Source organism: Anopheles aquasalis, chromosome 2 (genome assembly GCF_943734665.1).
Source record: "Anopheles aquasalis chromosome 2, idAnoAquaMG_Q_19, whole genome shotgun sequence".
NCBI lineage: Eukaryota > Metazoa > Arthropoda > Insecta > Diptera > Culicidae > Anopheles > Anopheles aquasalis.
In genome coordinates, this window is record NC_064877.1 from 56,430,647 (window position 1) to 56,448,146 (window position 17,500).

Below are 17,500 nucleotides of genomic sequence, written 5' to 3' on the forward strand. Positions count from 1 at the left end.
CGTGGTTAGGATTGTACAGCACCAACCGCACACCCACGAGCAAGGCCTTTTCCTGTACCGGACGCATCAACATCGAGCTCGCACCGCTCTTTGGAATCATAAAACAAAATATTCCTCACGTTGGTCCCCCCTTCCCCTGCCACGCAATCAAACTGACCACCCACACATACGGTCATCCAAGCGTAATGATCAATCCAGCAAAACAACCCACATCTCTCTCTCTCTCTCTGTCTCTCTCCACAACTCAAGGTCACCAGCCAAAACACTTCGCACCAACCAATGATGGTGGGGCTGGTGGTCACTCCAGCGTAGCGCACGCATCTCGTATGCTGTTTCCGTTTCCGTGGCCACGACAAGGAGACGTCTTTGAGGATCGGATTTCTCTTCGCAAACCGATCACCCCCACCTCCGGTACCTCGCGAGTAGCAAATGTCGCTTGTGCGTTGCTGGAAAGATTTCCCAATCCCGCAGCAACGATCAACAGCAACCGAAATGGTTGATTCGATATCGTCGTCGTAGTCGACGCAGCCTTGACCCCAATCCAATCGAGACCCCTTTTGTGTTCCAAAAGCCAACCAATTTTCCCTTCGATTTCGGCGGGCCCCCCGATCTGGTCCGCGATCGCAAGCCACCGTCACTTCATTACGGCTCCGAAGGGTTCCGTTGCACCGTGCGCTGCGGGACTTCTGCAAGGGGGTCCAAACCCGGACCCCCCCCCGGGCCCGGTATGACATAACTTCCAGGTGGCACATTAAGCGAGAGCTGCCTCCCCATTCGGGCGCACCAACACCGCACCGATCATCTAATGTTCTTCGAACAGGGGCGCGCGCGCGCTCGCCAAGAGTCGAGAGAGTTCGACGCCCCGGACGCGCGCCACAGGTACACGGTCCCGGCATTTCGCAAATTCATCGCCATCGCTCTTCGCTCCGTGAGGGGGATCGATGGAATCGAATCCGGCTCGCAAAAGGGAGGGGGGGGGCTCCGCAGGAGGGGTGGATTACGGTGCCGAATGAAGCTAATCTCGTTACATCGTGATCTCTTCACGAGTGTCTTTCTCTCGAGCGCCTCTCGAGAGTGTTGGCCTCGTTTCTGGTCCCCCGCCCGGGGCCTCAGGCTCAGCGATTTTCATCGATTTCTAGAGCTCAACACCCCAAACTGCCCCCCCTTTGGTCGATCGGTCAGACTTTCCACCGTAGATGCAGTATCCGCTCGCACTCGCCGTTCGTCGCCCGTCGTTCGTCTTCCGTCGAAATGATGGTGGTGCGTCAACGTTGCGCAAATTTCCGCTCTGTAAATTTCCGGTGGAAATTGCTTCGGTTACCTTGCCTCGTCTGGTTTTGCGCTCGGGCCCACCTGTCGAAACCGTATAGATTAGGCTTCCCTCCGGTGATCCAGCCCCGGTGGTAGTTTGCACTACTGATCGCAACTTCGGCTGTGGTGGTTAGAAGATCATTTTCGCTGGGAGCAGTTTGGAAATGCTAGAACTGCAAGAACTGGCATTTCGCTTTTCGGAATTGTATTAACAAATCGTGTATTTTTCATTAAGAAGCTTGAATGGTATTCTGAAATATTGTATTTGTAATCATTTCTATTTTGACGCACAGCAGTCCGTCTGCTCAAAATAAGTTTCAGGCTTTATTATTATTTTCTTCAACGCTAAAAACGAAACGATTACAGCAACACGAAGAATCAATTGAAAGAGGTCTGTGTTACATATTACCCGTTTTTCACAATAAAGTAAAGGGCAACTGTAAATATTGTTTTCGATTACTTCAACACATTTCGGCTTGAAAGGGGCTAAACTATTTATTTTTTTTTAGCACCGTCTTTTTTTACATTTTTAAATTTATGCTAAGTTGAAAGGCTTATGTTTTCTTAAATTAATCGAAATAAAACGGGCAAAGATATTGATTTTCAAAAATTTGCACTTTATAAATGGCTCAATGTATCTCCCAACTTTGAAGCGAGTTTCCCATAAGAACTATAGTAGACTATAAACAATTTTTCAGAAAGCCACCTAAATTTTTAAATGAATTTTGTTCACACTGAAATACTGATGTAAAAAAGTTTTATTTACTAATTTCCCAAAACAAAATCTTCAAAAAATAAAATAAAACATCAAAATTCTACCAAATATATCGCATTTCGAATTACTATTACTTCAGCTTGTTGTGCCTTCATCTTTGTGGCAGCAACCAAGTAATCATATTATTTAGTTGATTTGATTTGTGATTGATTGACAAGAAGAAGCAACTTGATTTCCTGTTGCTGGACAGGCGTACACAGGCAGCTACCAGTTTCGTAAACATTGTTGCCCGATCAATCTTTTCACAAATTCCAGCACTTGAACCGCAATCGCAATCGCCCATTGATTACCCCAGACCACCGTCCATAGCGATTGCAACTTTTGGCCTAAACGTGTCTTCTATTTCAACAAAAGCTCCTTTTTTCGGTGTTCGAACCCATCCATCGCATCATCGCATCGCATCAGTTGGGCAAGATGCACCCCCGATTTTGAGCGACGGCCGTAACCGCACCGCCGTTCACCGTTCGCCAATTTACAGCGTGAGCTTTGTAACGGAATGACCACCAGGCGAGCCCTACAGCAACGGCGCTACATGCCCAGACTCATCCTTACGTGGCATGTGCCTGAAGCGATATTGACGGCGAGCGAACACGGCGCCGAAAACCATCGCATAAAACGGTGCAAAAGAAAGGTACCGCGCCGAGTGGTGTGCCAAGAAAGCACACACCTACAGCAACATCTAAAAACTGCAATTAGATTAATGAACCTTATCGTACGCTGCACCGCTACTCGCTCGGTGCACGCACGCCACCACTTCTCGAGCCAAGCGCAAACCTCCGCTGGATCGATCGCGTGGTGGCGAGAAAATCGAAAATCATCAACCTCACACCTTCGAATTCATCGCTCCTACCGCTCTGCACTCTGCACGATCTCATGCTCGATGGCAATCAAACGGATCTCAAAAGCCATCAAAAAGGTGTACGGGTAGAGACATCGTGCCGTGACGGGTGACGAATCAATCTCCTCGGCGTAGTTCCTCGCAGCAAACAAACAGATCGCCATCAAGTGGTAATGAGAGAGCGAGAGGCAAAGAGACGAAGAGGAAGATCAACATAAAATCCCTTGTCTCGGTGGCAACCAATCGATCGAATTATGTTTTGTTGCCTTAAATGAACTCCCCAAAAAAACAACCGAGAAAGACAAATACGATGCGATGCTCATGCGATTGCATCAATTCCCCGTTGAGACCACTCGCCCCGCTGTATTCTAATGATCGGGGTCATAACTTTATGTAACGATGAGCATACGGCGAGCACAATGCGTTGTTATATCGCGCATATTGTGACGATCATCATCCCATCTCACCGGGTGCCCACGAAGCGCCCCTTTCTCAGTCGCAAACCCTCGAAACCTGTTTGCTAAAATCAATAGGATAATTACGCCCAAGTGGATGTGTGCCTGTGAGGGGTCACAAACAATCAGGCACCGCGTGTGCGACCGCACCGTGCGCCTTCTTAATTAAATCCGCCACGATCCGTTCGCGATCGAGTGCGCCTCTTCACACACGCGGCTGTGTAGCGTCGTCACTGGGATCAGCTTAGCGTGCTGGCGTGCTAGCGTGGCGAGGAAAGTAGTGCAAACTGCATCGCCTGATCTGTACGGGGTAAATGAGCGAAAAGAGCACCACCACCACCACGACACGATCACCATCATCGAACAGAGAAAGTGTTGCATAATATTGGCGCTGCCAGTGCGCTGTTACCTGTTGCAACACCTCCGAAGCACGACGAGCTGGCACGGATGGAGAGTGCGGCCACCACTCTCTGCCCGCGCGCAGCGTCGCGTCTGCTCGGTGAAAAGTGATCTTCCAATCTCCGATCTCGGTCCAAGGCTATCCGCTTGCGATGCAGCGTCAGAATGTAAACAACAGGAGCATTTGCAGCCCTTTCCGTCCGACGCGACGATCCTGCGGCGAAAAGCGAAAGGTGAATGCACCAAAGCAGCAGTAGCACGATTGTTTCCATCCGAAAAAAAGGGGCAACGATCGTTGCCAATCTCTCTCTTTCCCCAACTCTCCCGAGAAGCAGGATAACCGTAATTGGCTTCACCGGTAGGTCGGTCGGTCGGTCAGTCAGTCGGTGGCCATAAGCCAGGTCGGAATTCGCGAGCCAAGCTCGGTGATGACGAATGGCGGGCGCAACACCCCGGGGATTACGGAGCCTTCAAGTTGCTGTTGCTGTTGCTGCTGCTGCTGACGTAAGAAACGAGTTTGCTTCCCGCTGGCTGGCTGGCTGGCTGGTCAACAGGCCAACTCTAATTCAAGCCGATCGATGCCTGCCACCGTCGTCCCATTCATTCGTCATGTCCGTCAGCAGCGGTGGCGACTACCGGGGACAACCCGAACCGATATGAGCGGTTGAAGTGTCATCGACAAGTGGTGATGCTGGTGTTCCCGGGGGTGTCCGGAGTGGCCAACCGACGACGAGTACATGTAAACAAATACAACTGTTACGTCCACAGAGCATGCAGCACCACAGCACCGTGGGTGCCATTTCGAGGAGCTAGAAACTCATCCAAAGGGTCCAACCGAACGGGTGGCAGCCACCGGGTTGCAATTGCTGCTCGCGTCCCTTCGCGTTCAGTACAAAAGCTCCGTGCAGCTCCGCGTGCAGTCAGTTGCAACACACATTGTAATAGCCCTGCGCGCCCGCGTGCGATCATGAGCTCTTGGTGATGATGATGATGATGATGATTGAGGAGAAGGAATGCCTTAGCACCATTAAGGCGGCCACGCGGCGCGCTCGTCGATTTATGGTATGCTCCAATTAGCCATAGCTGGGCGGGAGAGTGAACCTATTTTTACCACATCGCCAGTGGCGCGACGATCAAGATCGGGCGCCGTTCGCGATCGCGACAAATGCGTCGCGTTTGATGAGCCAAAAATCAGGTTCGTCGCTTCAGCGTCGCCGCCCAGGTCTTTCGTTCCAGTTCCAGCCGCTTGTTGCGACGCAACGGCAACGGCCATGGTTTCGGTCATTGTTGTTCGTTGTCGTCGTCGTCGTCGTCGTTATGTGGAGCATGCCACGGTGTGTGATGAAAAAGGGGGTTGTGGAGGGAGTGGTGGTGTAGGGGAGGGTGTCTAAAATGAAATGATAAATATTTAATAACTCATCGGAACGCCGCAAAGCGGGATTCCGTTTTAGCATTTCCGAAAAAATAAACATTTCTTCCACATTCCCCTCTCTCTCTCTCTTTCTCTTTCTCTCTCTCTCTCTCTCTCTCTTTCTCTCTCTCTCTCTCTCTCTCTCTCTCTCTCTCTCACTCTCTGTGGCGATATCCGTTATGCCATCCGTGCATTGCGTGCGTTCGTGCTCGCGTTCATACCGCGATGGCTGCGATGTGCATCCCACTGGCTGCGTCTGCCTGCGTGATCGCGGCTTGTGCTCCGTGTTTCCACCTGGCACAAGTTTTCCACCGACGCGTAGTGCGGTGGGCGTCGAACTTTCCAGTGGAATTTCCCTTTTCTTTTCCTTCATTATTTTCGTTTCGCCGTTTCGTCTTTTGGAGCTTTTCCTCGATGACTGGCTGGCAGCTCGCACGCAGACACACATGTGAGGTGAACACTATCTCGGCATCGTTACGCCGTGGCCAGTGACGGAGTGACGGAACGGTTGCACAATCCGGCCAACAGCACACCATGCAGCGCCAGCACATTTTGGGTCTACTTGGGAGATTGCACACAAAGGACGGCAGGTTATGGACTGGCCACTGGCACCACCAGCAAAGGACCATCACTGGTGAGACAAGCGAAGCCACACGGAGCCACCGTGAAGGTCAATCTAATGCGGGGGGGAGAAGGAGCGGCGATCGCATCGATCGCTGATCACGAATGAATTCCGTTTTTTCGACGGTCGGTCCGGTGTGGCGTTTTATTGTTTTTTTCTACATCTCGAGCGGTACAAGGGTGCCATCAGCTCGCTCCATTTTACGCCTTCTCACCAGCACCGTGGTGGTACGAAAAAGGTGAGATTTGGGAAGCAATCAGTGAGCTGGCTGGTTGAGGGCTGTGAAAGATTGGTCGATGCGTTGATGGTCAGGTGGAAAATCGGCAAAAAGCAACGCTCCCGAGCACCGCTGGAAAGGAAACTGAGAAATGAGATTGATCGGCCTTCCCCCGTTACACGGTGGCGCTTAAGGTTTTCCCTCCGCTGGCTGGCTGAATGACTGTTGACGGTTGTCGGTGGATTATTAGTAGAAAGTCGCGCGACTAGTCGCGGTAGCAAGGCCACGTACGTACCTAACGTGCGGCCATACATGGACGATGTGAATTGATTTGAGGAAAACCAACAATGGCAACAGACGATGTCGATCAGACGATGTTGATCTGGGTGGTTTTGAGAGGGAGTTATGGTTTGTTGTGTATCGTTTCAGTATGTTTTGAAAAGGCACAATTCGTGGTTCAATTGATACCCACGATGTGGACGGAAAACTGTTTATAATTAAGAAAATACATTTGTTATTGATTATATCACAGCTGTTGGAATTACTGATCATTATTTCATTACAATCCTTTTGAATTGTGCCTCTCAAGTGAGTCAAAGAGGACTCAAAATTTTGTGTTCGAATATCTTTGGTGTTTTACATTATTCCAAAAATTAGTTCGGTCTGATGAACTGACGGGTTATACATTTGCACGAATATGCTTTGTATTAAAATGTTTTTACTCTGTTCTTCTAAAACTACTACTTCATTTATGTGAGTTGCATTTTTGGTAAATTTGTCTGCAATGCTTACTCCAAAATATTCTGCTTTCTGTTCAAAACTTTGATGATTGAGCGCTTCATCTTTAATTGCCAAAAAGTGATAGTTTTCCTATAGTAGTGATAATTTTCCGGCTTTGGTAATGGTAGTGCTAGTTAACAAGTAGTTTTCCGGCTCTTTTGTGGAATGGAATGATCTTTTTGATAGAAGGAAAGCCCTTAGAGCCCATGGAAGATTCCCAAAAATGATTGATATTTCCCAGGAGACCCATGAGTTGAAATTAGACAGCTTACAGTAACAGCTAGATAGTATACAGTAACAGGTTAGTATCAGTGTAAAAATATTCGTCGCCGAAAGACTTTTATAACGCGATTTGCCTTCTAAAGATCCGTCCTCTAAGATCTGTCTTTTAAATACTAAACAAGGAAGCTTTGGGCTGCTTTCCCTAGGTACAACAGACAATATCTCAATTTACTCAAAGGAACTTAATACTTTTGAATCTCTCCTTCCAGCGATCTCTATTGGAGTTGTTTATCTCAATTGAATAAAATTATTCTCGTTGACATAGCTAAGAACAACAATCCACACAATCCATTTATTGTATCAAACAGAACTGTAAGAGTATTAATAAAACGATACAACACTACAACACTAGTGCACAGAATGTATATAATATACTGCGTCACTGAAACCTGGCGAAAAACACTACGAGTATCCATTAGCCACGGTTGTATTGCCTGCCTTCGCTTGTCTTTGGCCTATGACCCAACCGTGTACACTGTTCCCGGTAACATCCGTGGCGAATCGATGCCCGATGCAAGAGGCCACGGTTGCCGATGCGCGGCACCTTTCCAAATGGCCGCCGTGTTTTTTCAGCAAAAAGAGAAAAGAACGAACGAAAAGCGAAGAAAGCCGCTACAAAGAAGCAAGACAACAAGCGCAGCACTCGAGAGCAAACGTTGCAATTTACGCATTTTTTTCGCCCGCTCACTCGCTGCCCGGTGGTTTGTTGGCAATGAGTCCATGCCACCGATTTTCGGCCCCCCGTTCGGTGTTCCTAGCGTCACCGCTTTTTTTGCAAGCAATCCGTGTGCTGTGGCAACGCGTTTACACGAACTGTGCGATCCGTAAGACCGATCGGTACACGGCGAAGGGACCGAGATGACCAACCGACACCGTTCACCGTGTACCATCGCACTCGCTTATGTCCACTGTCCGTTCCATGCCAGCTGGAGGGGCTGTAATGAGGCTAAATCGCCGCCACACTGCACTTCCTAACCTTGATGCCGCGAGAGCGTGGACCCCACTCTGGGCATTTTCCAAAAAAGAGAAAAGCATCAACCTGGCCCCCTACTCCTTGCTGAGGCGGATGTTATTCTAATACGCGCTGGTGGTACATCCATCAAGGATTTATTCTGGTAGGCCCATGGGCACACAAAAGAGACCGAGAGAGAGAGGCAGAAATGGAAACAGGGGGTGAGAGAGTGGAGTTGGCGTAAGTGTACGAGTTATAATCTAATTAAAATAATTACGATCATAAAGCCTGAGCCTGTGGAGCCTGATCGGAAGATTGGGCCGGGGTGACGATGATGGTGCACACCTCAGGAGAGTCGCAGAGGCAGAGGCGATCGAGCTGATGGTTGATGGGTTTTTTGCTTGCACAATGCCCAACCCCTCGCCCAACAAAACACAATTAGGTGGCGCAAGCCGTACGATTCCGATCCGTAGGACGATTAGAAAATCCCCCCTGCAAACGGCCCTCCAACGCAGCTTGGTAGCCGCCGAACAAGTTGGAAGAGGTGTTGGCATAACGGCGAATTCCTGTAAACCTTTCGCACCACCACGATCTGGCCCTGGTCGTTCACTTCGCTTCGCACATTGTCAATGTCTCTGCCGTTGTTTTTTGGACGGAAGTAAAGGAACTTCTTGAACTTCTCTCTAATTAAATAGTAGCACGAAGGCACTATAATGGAGGAGCACACTGGCGAGTGACTGGAAGGATAATCCGGTAATTTCAATAAATCTGCCGCAGCATAAACCATAACTGGCGAAGAGACCGTGAGGCCAACGATTTGGTTGGTCTTGGACCACCGTTGGACGATAATCCTTGTTCGCTTGGTGGTCACTCGCCATAACTATGGCCAACCGGTGGCCATGGAAAATCGACGAAAACAACGAAAAACAACCGAAAACCGAAAAATGGAAAGCGTAAATTAATCGCCAGAGACTATATTTTCTCTTCGATCGGCATCGCTGGATGCTAGCGAACACCGTAAGAGATGACCGCGAGAGAGTGTTTTCGTCGCTTGTGGATTCAGAAATCGATTCAGTTCAGTAGCTAGCATGCAGTTTTCGATGCACGGATGGAGCAGTAATCGGAGGTATTACTAAGCTCGCTATCGCAAAATCTAAATAAAATATTAACGATCAAGCGATGGAGACGCAGAAAGAGAGAGAGCTGGAACAATTAAGTCCCAATAAAATTATGAACGTAAACGTAATTAATCATTGATCGTAAAACTGCACTTCAATGCTACGCACCAATCGTCCCACAAGCGAGTTATATTTTCAGCAACCGAAAGATTGTTACCAACTCCAAGCGAGTGTAGTGGCATGAACGTTTATGGTCTATGCAAATACAACCTTTACTGCACTGGCTCGTTGGCAGAGTTGATGTTCTATTTCCCTGTTTTGTTTTCTCCTGCAAACAGTGCCATTAATAATTAGTCAAACATGTGGCTTAACACACGTTTTACTATCCTTGTAGTGATCTTTATGACCAAGACTTGCCTAGCCAGGCTATCAAATGGCAAGCCAGTGTACGCACTTTATCACTTGTTATGAATGATAATCATATAAAAAATTACTGCCAAAAAGGGCCGAGCTGGAATAACGAACAAGGCCTAATTGACTATCCGATTAACTAGTTGATAAGGAGGGAATGAGTTCTACGAAGAGGTGAGTCGCGTTATTCCCTTTTTTTTGTCAAGAAATACCCACACAGAGACATCATCATTTTATGAAAAGAATTGATCTAAACAGTATTATTATTTATTTAAACAGAAGTATTCCAGGATAATATTAAATGATTTATTTTTAATGGAAATTTATTTTAGGATAACAATATATAAAATTCAACGAAACAATCAGTAAAGTGAAGATTCCTTCCAGTACAGATTAAAGGACAGATGATTTCACTAATTAAATGTTGATGAAATAACTTTCAATCATCATTAATTAGATCGTGTACGCTCCTAGCAGTGCATGTGCATTGTGGATGGCATGCGATCGTCGATCCGATGTATGGTCTTAGCGGACGATTTACCACCGCACAACGGGAGCAATTAGTCGTCGCCCCATGAGCTCCCATCGGTCCGCGACAAACTCATTTCGACGATTGTTCTTCTCTCGTCACACCCGGTGGACGTTACTTTCTTCTTTCAGCGGGACTCATTATTGCAATTTTCTTATATTCGAGCTCATAGTGGCTACAATTGCCGTGTGCAGCCGAACAGTGGTGCATCAGCGAGTGGCTCTGCATAATTTGTAACGCATTAGATGCCATAGCATAGAGTGTAATGATCGAAGGTGATCGATAGGGTGAGTTATGCCTAGGACAACATTTCTTCTGGATAATCCCACAATGGGCAATTTATTGATCTATTGCTTGAACCTAACAATCGACCAGAGAGAAGTCTTCCTGACTCGAATGAATGGATGCCAGAAGTGCCGGGTTCTCTGCACAAATTACGTAAAGTAATAGTTTACGATCAGAATTATGTACTTACCACCGTTTAAGCTCCCCGAACTGACGCCATTAGACGCACGGTTCCAACATAATTTGTGACCCAGTTAGTGGTGCCCACTCGTAGGTTCCCACTCAGAAGAACTTACTAGTGGGGCCCCATTCCCAGCCATCAGGTTCATGCTTGCCCCAGTCCAGTAATAAGGGCAACCTCCCCGCCGGTACGAGACCATTCAATTGCTTCGATTTGGCCGCCGTACGCGCAAAGCTACTCCCCGGTTAGAGTTGTCCAACGGTGCACCACGTTTCGCTCCATAATTCGACCAAACACAGGCGCCAGGCACAGGCGTTCATCAACCGTTGCTGGCAATGTTCAACTTCTCACGCTGCATTATGTGGTCCACCGGTGTCGTTTGTCATTTTACGTAAGTGTGGTGGCCATGTGGTGGCGACCACGTACAGCCCTTAAACCGGACGACAGCCGTGGCTGTTTTGCGCTCTCTAAGCCCGCGAGATCCATAATGATCCTTGTCCGTCTGGTAATGGTTTCGATGTGCGCCGGGATACCACGTGATGCCACGGTGCTCTACTCCACAAACGGATTGCCTCCCCAACTCTTCGGCGATCGGATAACATCTTGCAGACACAATTGCACGCTCGTTTGTTCAACAGAGCGCCGCAAACGAAGCTGAACGACATGTTTTGCTTATGATTTGATCGCTTTTTTGTGGAAGGGGATTAGGACGGCCACAGCACGGCACGGCATACGTCGTGGATGCTGGAACGCAGGAAACGGTTTTTCGCAATCGATTTACAAGCACGGCAAGTCGCCGAGGTGAAGATTGATTTGCCGGTAAGACGCTGGTGCTCCCTAAGCTAAGATCGTTAGTGAACTTAGCTGAATGACTGGCATGAGTTTGCTCATTATTAGTACAAACATCGTCCAAATACTATCAGCCTCTAATGATGATTGCACCTTGCTCTTGTTGGAAGTTTTTAGAGACGAATTAATAATCGTTAACATCAATTACTTTACGTTATGACATGAACTGTGGAAAAGAAACTACGATGAAGTCCTTTTTACTTCTTATCCAAGATTTATTCATCCTTCAGGCTGTCGCACGAACGACATTTTTCTCAAATCGAGCGCTCCCCCGCTCGGCACACGGTGACAATGAATTATGAATCCTGCGTGTTCCGGTGACCGAGCAAAACAATGAAACCAGTACACCGTTATCGATCCATAAGATAAAAAGCCAAATGAAATAAGAAAAAGGGATGGCGCTAAACGGATGATTGTGAAGCGCTAAAGCAAATGACACCGATGGTGGTCTAGATCTAGCTCATGCTGTTGATGTACTCCTCGACCTCTTCCTTGGTGAACATGCGGAACAACTTGTCGGGAGTCATCGTCATCACCTCGACGTTCGTCGAGTTCAGCTTTTCTTCCATCACTTGCTTCAGTGTGCTGAGGGCCAGGTTGATTGCCTCCTTGATGGTCATTGTGGGCAAATAGCAGTCCTAAAATGGAACGATCCGGTCAGTATCATACCCCGCTCAACCATGCCGTTTGAGTGCAGCCTTACCTGCAGGTTCTGCTGTGCTCCTTCACTGCCGGAACCAATGGCTTTCGCATCGAACCGTATGTACGTCCCCGAGGGATCCATATGCCAGAGCTGTGGTTCTCCATTCTCGATGCCACCGAATAGGATGGCCACACCGAACGGTCGGCTCATGGCCGAATCTTCATCACCATCGCCAAACTGAATCGCCAGGTTGGACACAGCCTGTGCACAGGACTCCACCGACATGCGCTCGTTGTACACGAACCAATGATTCTGGCACTCGAGCCGTGCCCGATCCAGGAGCGTTCGCGAATCGGCCATAAGCCCGGACGTAGCACAGCCAATGTGACGATCGACCTCCACGATCTTCTCCACTTTCGACGGTTCCATCAACGATGAGGTGATCCGTTTCTCCACCGCCATCACCACTCCTACGAGAAATCAGAAACAAAGAGGGAAATCAACACCGGGTCACCCACCGGGACCGACCGGGTTGCATCACGAACCTTCCGGCGTACATATTCCGATGGCAGTGGAACCGAATTTGATGGCTTCAATCGCATATTCCACCTGGAACAGGCGGCCTTCCGGCGAGAAGGTGTTTACGCCTCGATCGTACTCGGACCGGGTAAGGAACATCTGCAAAAACAATCGGACCGGTGAGGTTATGTTTACGTGACAAAGCAGCTTCCTGACTAAAGAAGGAGAAACCTACTGGCTAAAAGCACGAATCCACACGGGATTTACGCTCATGTTGGAGGAATATGCGCCCCTTACCTTTTAAAGAATGTTTGAATGCTTTAATTTAAAGTTGTAGCAACTTCTGGGAAGGCTCAGCGAGAAATCGGCAGCAATTCGATCGATCAACAAAACCTCGAGCAACAAAAACTCGATGACAAACAAAATTTGACAATGACAACCACAGTGTATTAACTAACCAGGTGAAGTCATAGCACTTTTCATACCGCCATATTGGATTTTTGCTAGCCTTCAGTGGCTGTCAAATATATGTTTACCAAATCGACAGAAAGCGTTTGGTGATACGAAGGAAATCCGGAAATTTTCAATGATTTTGTCAGATATAATATCGCTTTTGCTCGTTTAAATGATTCATACTCATTGTTTTCAACAAGCGAGCGAGTAATCGGTCACTTACGGGGATCCGTGGGGCACCGTTTCCAGCGAGCATCATCCGCCGGTAGCGCCCAAATCATCAATGCTGTCTCGCGAAGGGATTGGAAACATGACCTTTTACACTTTTACCTTGAGAATCCTTAAAAACTTGAAAAACCTGAATCTTCGAAACGGATTTCTTACTCCTCAAAGCGAAAACAGCATCTCTGATAGCAATCAAAAGGCTTCAGTATCTTGCGCGGGAGCTCTACGACCTAAGTATCCGATGGAATTAAACAGCTATGGCTTATCATGCAAACATTAGCCTCGTTGCGAAGCTAATGATAATGGCTGCGGTCTCATGATCACGGGAACAGCTAGGGTCCGATCAACTGCAGAAAGCGTGCGAAGTTTATCGGAACACAGCACGACTTGCACGCCTGTTATCATCACGAGATGGTGGGCTTGCTCGCATTTTTTGGCAAACTTAAACATTAACGGCTTTGGATGCTGTTTCAACCGCTTATCATCCAAATGCCCCCCTTGAGACTCGCTGCAAGGCAGACCGGAAACAGATTAAGCCCAACTGCTTCCCTGGAGTGCCACACTTGTTCTAGAAAGTGTCTCACGACCAACTAAGAGCAGATACGAGACTTGATTTAGTATAAAACGGGGTTCCAAAGAGAATTCAATCACAGTTCCGACTCTACCAGCTCGTGCTGGTGTTTCAATCTTCCAACATGAAGCTGACTATTTGTTTCGTTATTGTTTGTGCTGTTTTGTACGCAAGGGCCAATGGCGATTCCAGCCAAGAAAATCCGTCGGTAGATAAAGTGTTGGGATGTAGTATGGAGTTGCTGCTGGGAAAGTTGATCGATATCGAACGCATGCTGCTGGAGCTTCAATTCGGACAGCACGAACTCCAGGAGCAGATGGTAAGAGACAAGGCATCTCAAAAGAAAACCTTTGCCGATGTCCAGTGGGCTATAAACCGTTTAGAAGACAGCATAGCGAAGGATCTCGGACGCAACTTGACTGTACTTCAAGATCAATCAATGCTGATCTTGGAGAAACAAACCGCATGCTCCAGCCATGATCAGTTGCGTGATAAAATGTTCAACTTTACGCCAAAGAACAACCAAGAAAGGTCGCTGTTGAAGTCGGGAATGCTGAACTGTCTAAGCAAAGTTACATTACCACCTCAGCAAGAAAGTAACACATCACCTATGATGATGCCAGCATCTACTTCGCCAAGAACAACAACTTCTACAACTACTACAACTGCAAAAGCAACATCAACTACTACTGCTAGCACTACAACTCCAAGAACTACAACAACGCGGAAACCTAAGCTTCCTCCTTTCACTTCGTGTGAGGATGAACCATCTAAAGTGTCGGGTGTGTATCTAATACGAATTAACAATGATAGTGTCCCTTTTAAGGCATATTGTGAGCAGGAAAAGTTTGGAGGCCTTGCACTACTAGCCAACCAGTAGTGCAGCATCGGTTCGATGGCTCGGTTGATTTTTACCGGAATTGGACCCAATACCGAGATGGGTTTGGTGAAGTTGATAAAGAATTCTGGTTCGGACTAGAAAAAATACACCAGATAACGACCGCCAGTGCGCACGAGATAATATTTGAGATAAAGGACTTTGCTGGTGACTACGGGTACGCCCGATACAATGCATTTCAAATAGGCAGTGAGAGTGAGAAATACACCCTTAGTACCCTGGGATCATATAGTGGAAATGCAAGCGATTCAATGACGGACTACAACAAGGGCGCAAAGTTCTCAACCATGGATCAGGACAATGATGGATCACCCACCAAACATTGGGCTGTTTTTTTCGAAGGAGCTTGGTGGCACGGTGCTGGTACAGCATCGAATTTGAATGGACCATATAAGAATACTATAGATGCAAAAACAATTAATTGGCATTATTTCCAACACATGCGCATAGGTTTAAGCTTCACCAGGATGATGATCCGGGAGTTGTAGCAGTAATATGTGTAGTAATAATTCAGGTGTTTGATGAACCGACAAATGGCAAAGTTTATTGTCAAATTTATTAATAAAAATGCATTACAAATTAAATGTTCAGCAAACAATTTTCAAGGAAAGCTGCGTTGCCGATAAAATTTTTGGAAAATTCCGAAAGATCATTCGTACTACAAAGTTGTATCATTTTTCATCAAATGGCTCCTCTACTTTTCGACCCAACTACGGACGCTTCGAAGCGGCGTTCAAACCAATCCGCACAATCGCAGACGTAGCAACCGTTACTAACGAAGCGCCGCTTCGCAGCCAGTTGTTTACTATCCGAGTCTAATTTGAGCAGAAATTAGTCTATCCCTAACCCTTCCCTTCGGTGCATCGTATTCGCAAGTTCTTTGTCCATTGAAAGTGCTGTTCACTTGAACTAGAACCTTTGGAAATCAAAATTAAACCAGTGAAAGGACGGCCTTCGCACGCGGTCACAGAGTAACGGCCTGGTTTCGTTCGTGGTTCTTCTACAGTGAGTTTCCTGATTACCCGAAGACGAAAACGTGCAAAATGACCAAACACAAGGTGTTCTCCAAGAAAGCCAAAACGAATCTGACGCATCTTTACCTGAATGATAAAAATATGACCAAAATTGTAAGTACCTTCACTCAACTCAGTTTTCGTTAATCATTTTAAGCAGAATTAGGCTGCAAACTGCCACATATCTGGTTCATAATCAGCACCGAAAGAATCGTGTGATTGCACAATGTGCCTACCGGTATACGTTTCCGGTACGCCCTCCATACCGGTCTACGCTTTGGCTCAAGGTTCCGGCTACGCCATGATGTCAGCATGATTGAAAAGGTCAGACACGGAACTGGCTGCGAATGGGTGGTGAAATGACCTGCAAACCCTTTCGGAATGTTTGCACCAACATACGAGAAGGAAGGAATTTCTCCGTGAGCATGGAATCTTTTCATTTATGCATAGTTTATCATAACTTTCGTTTGCATGCTATATGTGAAGGCATCATGTGCCGTTGAACTTGAAAGGAATTTGAAAAACTTTTACTCACCTGCACAGGACTCCTTTCGCAGAATGTTAGTATAGAAATCCTTCTCATCTTCCACCAGAACAACATCTATCCGACCAAAAACATCCTGGTCCTGTACCTGCACAACAACCAAATAAGTAAAATTGAAAAGCTGAACGCCTTCGCCCACCTGACGCACCTCTATCTGCAGTGGAACAACCTGCGAAAGATTGAGAATCTGGACAGTCTGAAGAACCTCAAGCAGCTGTATCTGGGTTACAACAAAATATCGCGGCTAGAGAACTTGGGCAACTTAAAGAAGCTCGAACAAGTCCACATCGAGCGCCAGCAGCTGGATGGTGCCGTACGGTTCGACTTCGATCCAGAATGCGTTTGTGCGCTGGCGGTAAGCAACGTTTCAGGATCCATTTGGAAAGAATGGACCGCAGCTTCGTTAGATTAAAACCACTCCTCTGTTCCACAGAATCACCTCAAGGTTTTAAACATCAAAAAGCTCAAGCTAACCAACATTGATGCGCTGGAACCGTTGTGGAAGCTAGAGATTCTGCTCGCCTCGGAGAACAACTTCAAATCGACTGATGATATTACGCCCGTCATTAGTGCCCTCTACTCGCTGCGTGTCCTCGATCTGCAGGGTTCTGCCGCTCAACGTGATGTACACTACCGCGAGAAGGTTACCGCTGCGGCTGGCCATAAACTTCGTACGTACAATTTAGCATAAGCATGACCTGGACTCCATGACCTCCTCTTGATTTCGCTTCCTCTTTGATAGTGTTGCTGGATGGAAAAATGATTTCACAATCGACGCGTAATTTCATCAAAAACTTCCAGTCCGTCAAGCTGGAGAAGCAGCGACGTGCTAGCGAGAAACCGAAAACGGCCGAGAATTCGAAATCTTCTTTTGATTGCACCAGCGAACGGAGCAGCGGCAGTGGATTCGTGGACCCGTTCAGTGCCGTCCTTCCGGCGACTTCGCTGTTCCAGGTAAGCACCCGGCGACCGGTCTGCACGCGAGTGCTTCGCAAACCCATCAAATCACCGCTCCTCACGAAAACCATGTCGGCCAACTTCTGTGACGAGATGGCGTTCCGTTCGAACGAACTGCATCCGGCCGGTGCCGTCGTTATGCTGCAAGGCAAAGAGATTAAGGCGGGAGTACCGGTATTTAAGGAAAAGCTGCGTGCTCACCGAAAGATACAATCATTGCCAACGATTGATCACTAGGCGCATTCACGATTGTGGAGCTTTT

At 47.4% G+C, this 17,500-nt stretch overlaps 3 protein-coding genes and 1 pseudogene across 3 annotated transcripts in view; 2 read left to right on the forward strand and 2 right to left on the reverse strand.

The window, feature by feature from the left end:
• Nucleotides 1-5,063, reverse strand: part of LOC126575835 (skin secretory protein xP2-like) — a 9,896-nt gene extending 4,833 nt beyond the window's left edge. The window contains exon 1 of the mRNA XM_050236775.1: nt 4,890-5,063. Coding sequence (XP_050092732.1) covers nt 4,890-5,063 — 174 coding nt within the window. The remainder of the gene's footprint in view (nt 1-4,889) is intronic.
• Nucleotides 5,064-11,606: 6,543 nt separating this feature from the next.
• Nucleotides 11,607-12,992, reverse strand: LOC126578547 (proteasome subunit alpha type-5). Its single transcript, XM_050241235.1, has 4 exons — nt 12,875-12,992; nt 12,604-12,736; nt 12,119-12,528; nt 11,607-12,053 (listed from the first exon to the last, which is right to left on the reverse strand). The coding sequence occupies exons 2-4, from the start codon at nt 12,734-12,736 to the stop codon at nt 11,871-11,873; spliced, it is 726 nt and encodes a 241-aa protein (XP_050097192.1). The 5' UTR covers nt 12,875-12,992; the 3' UTR covers nt 11,607-11,870.
• Nucleotides 12,993-13,950: 958 nt separating this feature from the next.
• Nucleotides 13,951-15,212, forward strand: LOC126569173 (angiopoietin-4-like; annotated as a pseudogene).
• A 549-nt stretch (nt 15,213-15,761) lies between these two features.
• Nucleotides 15,762-17,475, forward strand: LOC126569974 (protein phosphatase 1 regulatory subunit 42-like). Its single transcript, XM_050227405.1, has 4 exons — nt 15,762-15,851; nt 16,331-16,636; nt 16,715-16,952; nt 17,024-17,475. Exons 1-4 carry the CDS (start codon nt 15,768-15,770, stop codon nt 17,473-17,475), a joined length of 1,080 nt encoding a protein of 359 aa, XP_050083362.1. The 5' UTR covers nt 15,762-15,767.
• The last annotated feature ends 25 nt before the right edge of the window (nt 17,476-17,500 follow it).